The sequence below is a fragment of the Cupressus sempervirens genome, chromosome 1 (assembly GCF_028749045.1).
Source record: "Cupressus sempervirens isolate cs-2001-9-10 chromosome 1, ASM2874904v1, whole genome shotgun sequence".
Taxonomy (NCBI): Eukaryota; Viridiplantae; Streptophyta; class Pinopsida; order Cupressales; family Cupressaceae; genus Cupressus; species Cupressus sempervirens.
Window position 1 is genome coordinate 480,518,835 of NC_143118.1, and position 13,149 is coordinate 480,531,983.

General features: G+C 36.1%; 1 protein-coding gene across 3 annotated transcripts in view; it reads left to right on the forward strand.

The window, feature by feature from the left end:
• Positions 1–1,513: 1,513 nt before the first annotated feature.
• LOC149578362 (GPI transamidase subunit PIG-U) overlaps positions 1,514–13,149 on the forward strand; it is a 118,136-nt gene continuing 106,500 nt past the window's right edge. The window contains exons 1-2 of one of the 3 annotated variants that reach the window (XM_089828489.1): positions 1,514–1,934; positions 9,299–9,346. In XM_089828489.1, coding sequence (XP_089684615.1) covers positions 1,778–1,934; positions 9,299–9,346 — 205 coding nt within the window. In that variant the 5' untranslated portion in view covers positions 1,514–1,777. The remainder of the gene's footprint in view (positions 1,935–9,298; positions 9,347–13,149) is intronic. The other 2 variants (XR_016364361.1, XM_089828497.1) reach the window with 2 other exon arrangements.

Here is a 13,149-nt window from a genome sequence, read left to right on the forward strand (position 1 = left end):
TATCTTGGTACCCTGAGTTAGATTACTTTTAGGTTTTCCCTTGACCTAGATATTACTTGTGATTTTGGGGATTGTTATCCTATTTGGGACTTGAGACTATCTCCTCAACGCGGTGGGAGTGGACCTTTTTGGGTTACCGCAAGGTCGGGTGGTAGTGCTTTTCACTTTTACCATTGAGATCCGTTCGTTGATGTCGCGGCTGGAGTTTCTTGTTCTGCATTTCCTTTCATTCTATCCTTGTGTATTATGATGGATGGTTTTTACTTATTGTATTGTATTTGTTACATGGATGATGTAATCTATTTTATTTGATGTATATTCTTTCAGCCTTTCATACCCTTTGACATGTACAGTGGATGATTGTGCATTCCATTTATTGCTAAGTGGCATTTAGAACAAATGTATATTATTTAAATGGATTTGAACTTGTAGTTAATTTTTAATGTGGATGTGTTATTTATTGGATTTAATATTATCTAAATTTAAATGTGATTCAACATTTTGGATCCTTAAGGAATGTAACTTGTTATGTGTTGCTTATGCATGATTGTATGTTATTGCTTCCGCTATTTTATAATTGTTGTTATATGTTATCTTAAAAAAAAATGTTTGGTAAACTTAGTAAAATTTTAGGTTAGTTCTTTTGGATCCCTCGGCAGGGTGTTACAAGATTATCCAAAATATGAACCCAAATTATGAAAAAAATGGGGCTCATCAATCACTACACTCGTGGTCTTGCTCCTCAAAACCTCAAAGACTTTGTATCCTATGGAGGATGGTTACAACCATCTCTCTGTGCCTCTTGCCATCTATCTAGTTTGCTAGCAACCACTTCAAGAAGAGAATGTATAAAAGAACACTCTCATTGGTTGGGAATGCATTGATTACTTTATCCCTAGGAATGTCTGAGAACCAATTAATAATGATCATCTGCCACCTTTAAAAAAAACTTAAATTGCATTAATTTATGCCAAGCTTAATTCATTTGCTTTGATATTTTGAAAAATAGACCTTATACTAAGACTTTTGAGAATACACTTTATGCCACCATAACCTTTTTAAAAATATTATTCTATTCTATCTCTATTAATAAATGATAAATGGAATAAAATATTTAACTTATTTTCATTTCTATTTTAAATTTAAATCCTTTTCCCCCCTAAACGTTACCTAAGGGTCCATTTGGTTCGTGGAAGATGATAGGAATTGGATTTTTCAAAATCTGGATTTGAATTTTTTTATGTTTGTTTCAAAATTGGCAAAATGGAATTAGAATATTAGACTTCTAATTTTGTCTTAAAACCAGGTTTTTCGACCTCCTACTAGCAAGTAGGAATTGAAAATCAAAACATGATCATGTGTATTAAAGAGTGTAAAAATAATAGATTGGACTATTTTTTGGAGTGTGCAACTCTAAGCGTAGGCATTAAAATATATCTTCACACTCATCTTTGAATGAAACAAAATGTTCAAGTAAAATCCCATAAATAGAAATGAAGATTCTTGTTAGATTTCTACAATTCCATTTAATTCCTAAGCACGATAACAATTGCAATCACAAATCACACGCTTCACCGAGAACTCCCTCGGTAAAAAAATCGAGCCTGGTTGAAAAATACTTAAAAAACACTAGCCCACGAATAATACTCAGAATAACTATGGAGATCTTAATCAATAGTCAAAGCTCCACTTTGACTGAGAACAGCTCTCAGAATCGAAATCAAAAAGTTGCTAAGCCTTTCACAATGCTGTGAATTTGCTGGATCATAAAACGACAATGGCAGTGGCAGAGGCGGAGGAGAGAAGATGGAAGTGGTTCTGGGTAGCGGTGGTGGCTGGTGTGGGCATTCGTGTGCTGTTAATAATGGCCGGCCTCTCGCAAACGCTTCTATCGCGCCCTGAAGTCGCCACCCCTCTCACAAGCCTCCGCAGATGTAATTTTATTTCCACTTTTTATAAACCCGAGCAATTTCAAATTCCTATATTTCACGTAAAGTTGTGTGTTTCCAAACCCTAGATAGCGTTAAATTCCTTAGGTTTTCTGTAAATTGGCGGCTACTCAAATCATGTACAATGCTAAGTTATTGCATTTAATGTATTCAAACCCTCGAGACTTCACATTTTACAATACATGAAGAATGAGAATATGTGAATCGCAATGGATCTTACTGCTTTGTGTACTTAACGTCTTTTACTTATCTTACAAGGGCTACAGTGAGCTTGGTAGTTTAATTTGAAGTCACAAGCTATATTGTTTTAGTAGTTGTATTTTCAACATCTCTCATTTTATTCAAGTCATAGAAATGAAATACTTTAAATGTCCCAGAGACTAAGATAGTCTTGGTGATCAGGAAGCTTTAACAAAGAGTGAATCCATGGGCAATGAGTTCAGGTGGAAATCAATTTTGATCGATAATTACTTCTGATATTTGCCTTTCTGTCTGTACTACCTCTCAAGTTCAAAACAGACACAATCTCTCCTGCGGAACATTATTATTTTTTTAACTGCATCGATGTCAGAATCTGCAGCGTCTGATTGCAGAGTAAATTGGAAGTTCTCACTCGCATTCTATAAACTCCAGTTTTCATTGTTTACACTGCTTCTTGGGTTAAACTTCTTTTGTTTGCCATTGATTTCGGTTCCTGGAAGTTCAGTATCTGGATTACAAAAATAAACAGTGGTCTGTGATAGGTTTAAATAGGCTTTAAAGAAATGCTTCTTGGAAAAACTATATAAACAACTATGAAAATTGACAATTTCAGGTCAATTGATGGGTTTGCAAAATCGAACAAATTTTTTTATTGAAATGCGACAGCTTTATTTTATAGGGCCAATACTGAAAATATATTAGTATAAGCATCAGATTCAGCAGTGCAGTTCTGGCTCCATTTATTCATCCGTTAACTGGCCTGGGTGTTTTGAATTGGGATCAATCAGTCAAAAAGATAGCATGGTGCCATGATGTGCTTAAGAGGAAGGCAAAACTCAAATCTGTATTTAATTGTGATCTTTTTGCCTGCCTTTTGCTTGTTTACCGTGGGTCCTTCTTGGGATCTAGATTGCAGAGATTGTCAGATTACAATGAACATGGGATTGGTGATCAACAATTCGCAGCTCCAATGCAGGTCTGTACCTAATGAAATGAGGAAGATGGAATGTGGAGAGGAAATTAGGAATGACTGGATATCTAAATATTTTTGTAGGTACTTCAGATACAACAACACATTTATTATGGTAAACATTTACTCAGAAGAAAGAATAAATCTATGAGCCAAGGGGAGTTACAAAAGGATTGCAGTCGATTTTAGAATGGAGTTGAATGATTTTACCAGCATCAACAGGACAGTGAGCAATAAATCTATGAGCCAAGGGGAGTTACAAAAGGATTGCAGTCAATTTTAGAATGGAGTTAAATGATTTTACCAGCATCAACAGGACAGTGAGCATAGATGCTTTGTATGTTTAAGTTGTGTTTGAACATAATAACAACGATACCCAACCAAACAACAAGAGTCAAAATGGTTATTTTAGTCACAAACTTTCGCATCGAAATTCTGTCAAATAGGTAGTGTATAATCAATAGTTTACATGTAGTGCCTCTCGTGTTTGCAGTCTGTACCTTGTCTATTTTTGATTTGAGAGATACTTGATTCTCTTATTATATGTACTTTGAGATGACTTGAGGGTCGAATGCTATACTTTGATTCAGTACCATAGATGCTTTACTGCTATACTGTTCAGTTTATCATATTTGCATGTTGATGCCATTTTGAGATGACAGTATATCTATGATGATATCTGATTATGTGGTATTTGGATACATGTTTCTTGATTATGTCATGTGATGTATTTTATGCTATGGTTATTTACTTCATTCTTCTCTCTTTTTGCATTATGCGAACGTGAGTGATGTAAATGGATTAATTAGGTATTTAATACATTATTGCTTCGACTATGTTATTATATGCAATTGCACTTGATCGTGTGTTTTAGTGTGTAGGAATTATATCCCTGGCAGTGGCATATGGAGTTAGTGATTGAGCTATTCATATTTTACCAATGTTGTCTCTGTATGGTCGACGTATCCTTATTTATTTGTTAGTATTGAACCTTTGTGATTATTAAATCCGAATTCATCTGCATTATGTGATTAGACCAATGAGCGTGTCTGTGCATTTAGAGGTTCACATTATCGCGAAAGTTGTTAAGGTTTTTTTTGTGATTTTGTGTTTTTGGGCTTTAAATCTTATTGAATTTAATTTCTGTCAGCTTTGCCTTCGGTGAATTCCCATTATGAGGAATAACTTGTTTTCGTTTGGGTCGATTCAGAGTCTAGCTAGTTTAAGTGGCTATTTGCCTTAATCAACTATTCACTCGAAAAGTGAATAAGTATTGAAAAAGGGATTTGTTTTCTCACTTGTTCTATTATGCAAATTAGAAAATTGGAGAGCTTTTCTGAAATTCTCTTTCCGAAGGATTGGTTTTCTGCTCATTCTGAGAGCTGTGAGTGTGGGATTTTCACGAGATCAGTCTCATTGGATCCGGCTCGGGGAGACCTTGCTTGGCCGTGATTTCTAGCAGTTTCAGTGGACAATTTATTTTATTGTGTTGTTTTCAGTTTCAACCCCTTTTGTTGTCAGGTAGGGCTTTTTCGTTTTCTTGTTTCAGCTTCGTTTCAGCCTTTGTTTCTGGTAGCAGTTTGTTAGGAGGCTAAGAACTAGTGTTCCCCTCCGTTTTTGTTTGCTGGTTTTGCCCGGTTGGTTGGGTATGAACATTTTCCCTATTTTTGGAATGGGGGTTTGGGGTTTCGTGCTGTTATGCTGGCCGTTTTTTCATACGGTGTTCGAACCCAAATATTATTGGATTTTCGGGGTTTTTGTATCCAAAAGCCAAATGGGTTTTAATTTTGAAGTTTTCTAGTTTTTGGGGTGTTTACCTCGTTTTGTGTGCTGCCCTGTTTTCTCGAGTTTTCTTGGCATGAGTTTGGACGTGGACCTGGATCATCCGTTTGGATGTCGATTGGATCTTCGTTGCACTTTTATGTTGCATTGGGATGCGTGCCTCATCCGTCCTCCTGATTCTGTGTTCGATTGAGTGATTTCATTGTGTTCTCATCCAGTCCTTTTATTATGATCTTCGTGATGGTGGTGCGCCACACATGAGTACGTGCGCGTACATTTGTCGAGTGACTTGCGAGACTCGATCTTCTGTGGTACTTCCAGAAGTTATGATCATTGGGGTTGGGTTGGGAATTTGCATTGCCTACGGGCACTCATCATTGAATGAGCATGGGTAGGGCAGGGTAGCATATGGAGAGGGTTTCTATCTCCCAGCCTGGTGATCATTGTGCCGAGAGGGTTGGCTAAGGAAGTTCTAATTAAGTGATAACTAAATAAAATACTAGGTGGTAATGAAACTTAAGATAATAAAAAAATGTGGTGTGCTAGAGCCTTCCGTCGAGGAGTTGAATCTGCATGCTCCTAGCTTGGGCTTTTGGATGCCAAGCGACTCATCATGATGTTAGCCCCTACTTAGTAGCCCATTGAGTGTTTGACCAGGACCTGTAGCTTATGCATTGTCTATGTTCTTGGTTTCTGTCATCATACGGTTTGGCATGTGTTAGCCATGGACGTTGTGCTTTGTGTGTGTTTGTGGTTGGATCATGATCTCCATCAGCACGATGGGAGTGGCCTGTGGGTTCCACGTGGTTGGGAGGCGTAGCTACCTATATTATTGCTAGGGATCGGTGTACAGAGATGGTCTTATCGTTGCTGGATGTTTTCACTTGGTACTTCGGGATTCGGAGTATGCTTTCTTGTGATTTATGCTTTCATTGGAATGCTTGTATATCATATTTAGATGATGTTAGTTATTGACGCATTTCCTTATTATGACGGTTACATATGATAGATGATGTTATCTGTCCTGTAGGATTATCTTATACTTTACTTTTAGCATGTTAGATTTCCTTATGCCTTTATTGTAGCACGTTTTAGTAGTTACATCCTTATATGATAGTATTGATGATCTGATTGGTAGCTTGAGATGTTATGCACGGGGGATGGCTAGGGCCACGATGGTCTTATGATGCTATTATAGTTGGGAGGAACTGCGTACTTAGTTTGGTTGTACTGTTCATTGCGATGTTATTTCTATTCATTGTGATGTCACTTCAATTTACTGTGATGTTTTTTTCTGTATTTTCCCTTCACTGATTGTTAGATGGTTAGATTGTGTTTCCGTCTTTCAGTTATTGTTCGAGAGTCCTTGCCTCGAGATGTGGATCCAGTACTCCCCGGTGTGGAGGAACTTTATTCCTTAACTTTTTACATTTTTTATTTCTGGCTAGCTGTCTTGGAATCTCACACAAAATCACACTTTCTCGCGCAAGAATGCAAGATCTCGCGTGGTGTGTTGGGTTTTCTTGCGTGGCCTTTGGCACTTTCTCGCGCGAGACCCAATACCAGTTTTGGGTGTCTTGGCTATTTGGCCAAGTACCTTCTCGTTTCGCTTGGTGCACATCCTCGTGCGGAAGGTACTTCCTCGCGTGGCATGCTGCACATCTTCGCGCAAGAATTTGTCAGTCAGTCGTCCTCATGCGAAAAATAGGGGGCATCTCCACTGGTTTTAGGGGATGGATTTTTGGTGATTCCAGTACCCTTTGGGTTTACTTAATTTTCCATGCCTTGACAGAGCTTAGATTCTTTGTGCGGTTGTCATTTTGGTTTTCCGTTTCCTGTTGTGTGTGTGTCAGTTCGGGTAGCGGCGTTTGTAGATTCGTTGGTTGCAGGGATGGTGGTTAAGAGTTCCGTTGTAATCTTTGTGATCCGTGTATGATGTTGCCATGTGCTTTTATACTTGTTCAAAAAAAATAATTATCGTGGATCTTATTTCATCCTTGTTCCAAGGATCTTCGGGTGGGGCATTACATCACACCGCATGCAACAATCTATATAAAATATGCTTGTAGCTTCTTGTCTGATGGGCAAGGACATGGATGGCTTTGCATTGAATGAGAAAGATAGGATTTCTTCTAATCAACAAGGACTTGAACGTCCAAAGATTGCACTTAATATGACAATTTCCTAAAAGGCTCTCAACCTCCTTGATACTACTTGACCTATTGATTGAGCATATAAAGGTCCAATTCTCATGTATATAAAAGTAGTGAATTCTGTTTGTGCAGCAAAACAATGACTTATCATCCATTTGAAAACACACTAAGTGCAAGATTAATCACGTAAGATAGACTTGAAATATAACTTTTATATGTTTACCTATTATTAACATAGTTCCATGACTCTCTGCGAGACGTGTGAGTAGTCTGAGTCTCCAAGCTGAGCAGACCTGGCCGAGTTTTTATAACTCAGCCTAGGTCATGGAATATGATATATAATCTCATATATATAATAATAAAAGTATACAATTTCAAGGGTTTTTTTTATTTTGCTGGGTCATTGTCGAGTCATAGGCAAGTCAAGAGTCCAGTGGGCCTTGCCGAGTTCGAGTCTGGGAACTCTGGCTGACACATAAAGTGTGGAATAGATGTTGCTAAGGATGATGATGTAGTAGATTGTTTTTAATGTAATAATTGCATGAGTGCAAGCTTTTAAGGAAAACTGCATTTTGATGCAGAAGCATCCATGATCCATAGGCTATCCAACATCAACCAATTTTTTTTTTTTCATTTTCTAACATCGTAGATTTTAGTCTAATGTTGTTGTTAGCATTTAATAAGTGCCAAAAAATTGTTAAAATGATTGGACACCTTTGTGATGAATGCCAAATGTAATTTTCTTAGCATTTCATGGCATTTAACAATTTAAAATTGTAAAAATTTCGCCTATGAGTTGAATTCTGTGGGACTACCTATCACTTCGAGAAGGGTCCAAATATGGGTAAGAGAGCATCTTCTAATGGTTATGAATGACACATTTATTGCAATTTGGTACGAAGAATGAGGAATCTTGAGAGTTCTATCTTGGGAAGCAACCAAAGAAGCTAAAAGACAACAAGCTACCTAACCCAATTATCTTGTAAGAGAAGTTACAAAAGAATCAATTGGAGTAATTTTAGGAGGGAGAAATGGAGGGGAACTTTTCTTGGTCATGACATCTTGGAGTAAAAACAAATTCATTTGCAGTTTATTTGGCGGAATTGCTATTTTAAAGCTAGTTTTTCATTTCATTTGGGTAGTTTTTGAGAGTTGGTCATGGGTGAGCTTGGAGAAATATTTTTGGAGCTGTAGTAACTGGGTATTCATGTTGTTGCAGGTCTATATCAGATGTGAATCAGATTTCAACATCTGTTTTGAAAGGCAGTTGGCTTATTGCTTTGTATTTAGTTTGTTTTCCTTAGTTTTAAATTGAAATCTCTCAATTTTTCTTTCATGTTCTTGTGGGCTCTAGCATTGCATTTGCTTTTGCAAATCGGTTTTCTGTCATGTCTTGAAAGAAGAGAATCCCTTTACATCACATTTGAAGAATTTTAGAAATCTTTTCAATTCTTGTTTAATAATATAAAATAATTTTATTTATTGATATTTGAGATGCAGGTTTTATACAAGAAATTGGAAAATTCTCAAGAAACAAATACTGTTTGAAAGACATTGGGGCCAACTGTCATTTTCAATTGGCAAATGTCCTGTGAAGAAATTCTTGAAAAAACAACCAACTAGCCACTAAATTTTATTTTGTGTGACCACGGATTTGAGAAAGTATTATTGTGGGTGATTCTCTATGACAACAGGGGGTGCCAAGCAGATCTGACTATTTTATTGATGAAGACAGTATGGAGGAGTGACCATTTTGTGTGTCTTAGCTGATGAGTAATAGCATGAGAATTGTGCAACATTTCAACCACTGAGTCTAATTTGGGAACTTTTGCTTCATCCTTGTAATAAATGCGGTAACTTTACTAAGGGCACGCCATGTTCTCCTTAATACATTTCAGTTCTTTCTCCCGAGGATGTTCTTATTCAGGAAAATTCCCCAAAACAATATCGGGATCATGTGTTTTCACACAAAACTTGTTGTTTATGCATGGTGCATATTGTTAACTGCTTGATAGAACACTAAAAAATTATGTATCAGTTCAAGTTTTCTATAAGTGCATATTTTCTAGATGAACTTTTACATTTATTGTAATGGATGTACCTGATCATTCTTTGTATGCATGAACGTTTTTCAATTTTGCTACCTTATAACAAGAAGCTATGATATTATTACAATATGGAGATGTTCTCCACTCTTGGAAATTTTTATTGCTATAATCTAAAGTGAGTTACAAATTGTGCAGTGGCAGAGGGACAATGGTTGAAGCAGTTAGCTATGTCTCCATATGCAGGTAGAGTGGGCTTATAATTGGTCTTTATATCTTAATATATAAGTTCTTTTCATTTTAGAGTTTGATTTTTATATTATTATTTGCTGCTATATTTGGGGAATATGAATTTTTTTGTTTATCTTGATTCTATCCTTTATTTTGATGTTTTTATTGTTCTAAAGTTCAAATACATATAAGTTTTAATACGGTTTAAAAATTCTAGATGGACACATGTTCTAATCAAATCAATGCACTTGTATATTACTATTTAAGCACCACATTTTTGAAGTCATTGCAAGAGAAGCTGACAACGATGATCACAGGCATGATTATGGTGTTATAGAGCATTTCATAATGATAAATCCTATATTATTTTGTTGAAAACCATAAAAGTGGTATTGTATTTATCAAAATTGCAGGTCATAGCAGAAAAAACAGAAAATGAGACAGAATCTCTTCCTACAAGTAACTTGTAAATCACAGTGATTCATGTTAGCAACCCAACCGTAGGCATGGTAGAGCTCTTACACTTTTTGCCTTTCTGGAATCACACTGTTCTAGGTGCAGCTTCCAACAAGTTGTATCTATTGGATTACCTGCATTGCAATGGTCATGACGAATAACAGTATTTTTTTGTTTGTGCTTCAAGCACTTGTGTTCTTTGTCTTGGCTATTGGTTCTCTTGTTGTTGGGAATGATGTAATGCTATCAAACATGTACATGCTCCTCAAACCTCCATACATTTATGCTTTGCTTGACATTTTGGATTAAATTTTTCTATAAATTTCAATTGGCCCCAAGAAACCAAGGTTTAATAGATTGCTCTCCAAAAGCCATGGAATACAAGAGATTTTTGCACCAGCTCTTAAAGCACACTTTTCTAGTCTCAATTTACCATAGGATTTTTTTTCTTTTACTTTGAGAATGTATGCCTATACCTTGAATTGTGCAAAATAATACTCCAACCTTTCTTCATCTACTTCAAATGGCAGAATCTCAATTCTTGCTATGGCCTCCCATTGGGGCATTTTTGGTAGACTTGTTCACTATGGAAATTTTCCTGTGTTTTGGAGGGGATTTGTTCTCCTGGTCTTGATTGTTAGAAATGGAGGTTTGGTTGGCTCTTGGATGTATTGTTAATGTGTTATATCGATGACAATTTTTGTCATTGTTACAACATATGTCTATATGCTCATAACAGACAGTTATTCTCCATATTACAAGGTGACTGTTGACACAATGAAGTTGGCACGTGACAGGTTAGGCTATGCGAGCTTAGATTTGTGAAGATGAATGAGTATAGATATCATATTTATGTTTGTTGAATTTTATATTGAGTTTTGGATGAGTTACAGTTCATTTGGTAAAGACTGGTAGCAGACCAGTGTACATGAAATAATGCTAGAGACGGTAGCATATCTGTTGTATCTTATTAGCAAGATGGAGTTAATGCTAGTGAGCTTGGATCATGGCAAAAAAATTGTTCATGCAACTATGCTTGTGATAGCAATGTTTAGAGATTATTCTAGAATGGTGGTTGTTGTGTAACATGTAGTATGTTCTACTGACAGTCGACTGGGTTGAGGAAACATCTTGTATATCATTGTAAAATGTAGTAATCATATTGTAACATGTGGAAAACATATTTTAATTATGGTAAGGATGCTTATGAAGGCGTGTATGCCTTGGTATGGACCTATATAATTAAACGATTCATTGGGGAATCTTTAACAAGCTGACCTAATTAGTTAATTGTATAGGTTATAAAGGAAAGTTGTGTTCCCTGGTTGTAAATCATCATGTATGTATTATATATGGTCAGATGATGTGAGCATGAATGTTGGATGATAAGAATAGAGTAAAGATTGATTTGGTTGATTGTGTTGAGCTTCAAAGGAACTGTTATGGCAAGTAAGTTGTAGATTAGTCAGTTCATTGTTTTGGAAATGTTATCTTGAAGATCAGTTATTCACAGTTGCTAGAGCATTTAGGCAGTGGGTCTATTTGTTTCCTATTAGCCTTCAACAGGGTTGGGTAAAAGGTCTCTTATTTGGGATCTGTCCTCTAACAAGGACTGTTGTACTAAATGCGTTGTATTTGACTCCTAATAGGGTCACATCTTTTTACAAGGAACTTACATATTAGTATTCTAGCTTGTGGGTGCCATCACCACTGGGGTTTTCCCTAGTTAACAAAATCTTTGTGTTATGGTGTATGGTTTCTTATTGTTATGCATTTTGTTTCACTAGTTGTTTATTTGATTTATAAAGTTGGATTTGTAAAGTATATTGGCACAACCGATTCACCCTCCCCCCCCCCCCCCCCCCAACAATCCCCCCCCAGTTGTGTGTGGGCTTTACTTCTTAACATTGACATCTTCCAATGAGAATAACTTCTCCATGAGAGTTTCTATTAGGCTCTAAGTAGTCTTCTTTGATTGAAATATTCTTGCAATGTGAGTTTCTAGCTCGAGGAACTCTTTTTTATTTGCCAACATATTTTGCATCTCTCTTTATTCTAGATTTAGAACTTATTGTCTCTTTGACAAGGCAACAAACTTTTGCACTTGCTCTTCTTGTATTCTTGCAAATTCACTTACAACTCTGCAAAGTAAATCTACCCTTATATCACTTGAATTATGAACCAAGACGGATGAACCATATGTTTGACATCAATGTGTAGACTTAATTAAAGGAACAAGTGCTGTAAACTCGCCATTAGATAACTTAGCTTGCAAATTTGCAATGTATAAATCGAAGAAAACACCATGCCCAACTATGAAGACAAAGATTTACTTTAGTGAAACCCATGTGGGAGTAACTGATCCAAAAAGGATCAAGGAGGTTTGGAGTTTTCAACAAAAGGATTGCCTCAAAAATTGGATTGGGAAATATTATTTTAACATAGTTGAAACAACTTGTTTGTTAGGGGGGATTTTATAATTGCCGGGTTGATAGAAATGATTTCATTGAGGTAGTGATGGAATTGGTAAAAGTTGAAATGGAACTAACCTGATAGTTTTGGAAATGACTCATAGTAATTACATTGTTCATAGTTTGAAATGAAAAGTTAGGAAATTTGATGAACTCTTGCAATGTTTGGATGGTTGGGCTATTTTGCTACCTAGGAGTAAAACTTGGTAATACAAAAAATTGGAAAGGGAGGAAGAAGGAAGCATTTGGACAAGTGGTGAACACATAGTGGTCAACAAGCTGAAGGAACAAATGTACATTTTATCTCGCAAAGAAAACAAGGAGGATAGGAACAATATTTGAATTGTAACCATCTTCTTATACAGTGCATAATGAAATAATTGCTATCAGTACATATCAACTAGGGTTTTCCTTGCAAATTGGTGGGTTGTGAGATCAAAACTTGTGGAGTTTTCTATTTCATTTTTTCTAGTAGGTGAGCATAGTTTTCATTTCTAAATCTGTCATTGCAATTATTTAAGCTTTAGAACATCAATTTGACTTTACAGCCATGATACATATCATTTGTAGTGATTATAGACCACTTTGGTATTAGAGCATATTCAAACTGATGGGAATTGTGGTCCATGAATGTTATGACAGTGATAAGGTCTTGAAGTGATGATAAACTAGTTCTATAGAATACTAGAGATGGGAACTTGCCATTGGAATCAAGAAATTGAAATGAGATATTAAAATAATAGGGTTTTATTTTAGAGAGACAAGCAGAGCAAGTTGTAAAGCATAAGAAATGGATGATTTAACAATAAGAGTCTCTAACTAGACACTAGTCTGGGATGATACAATATCACTCTTTTAGCCATGTTCTAATTTGATCTTTGGCAAATAAAT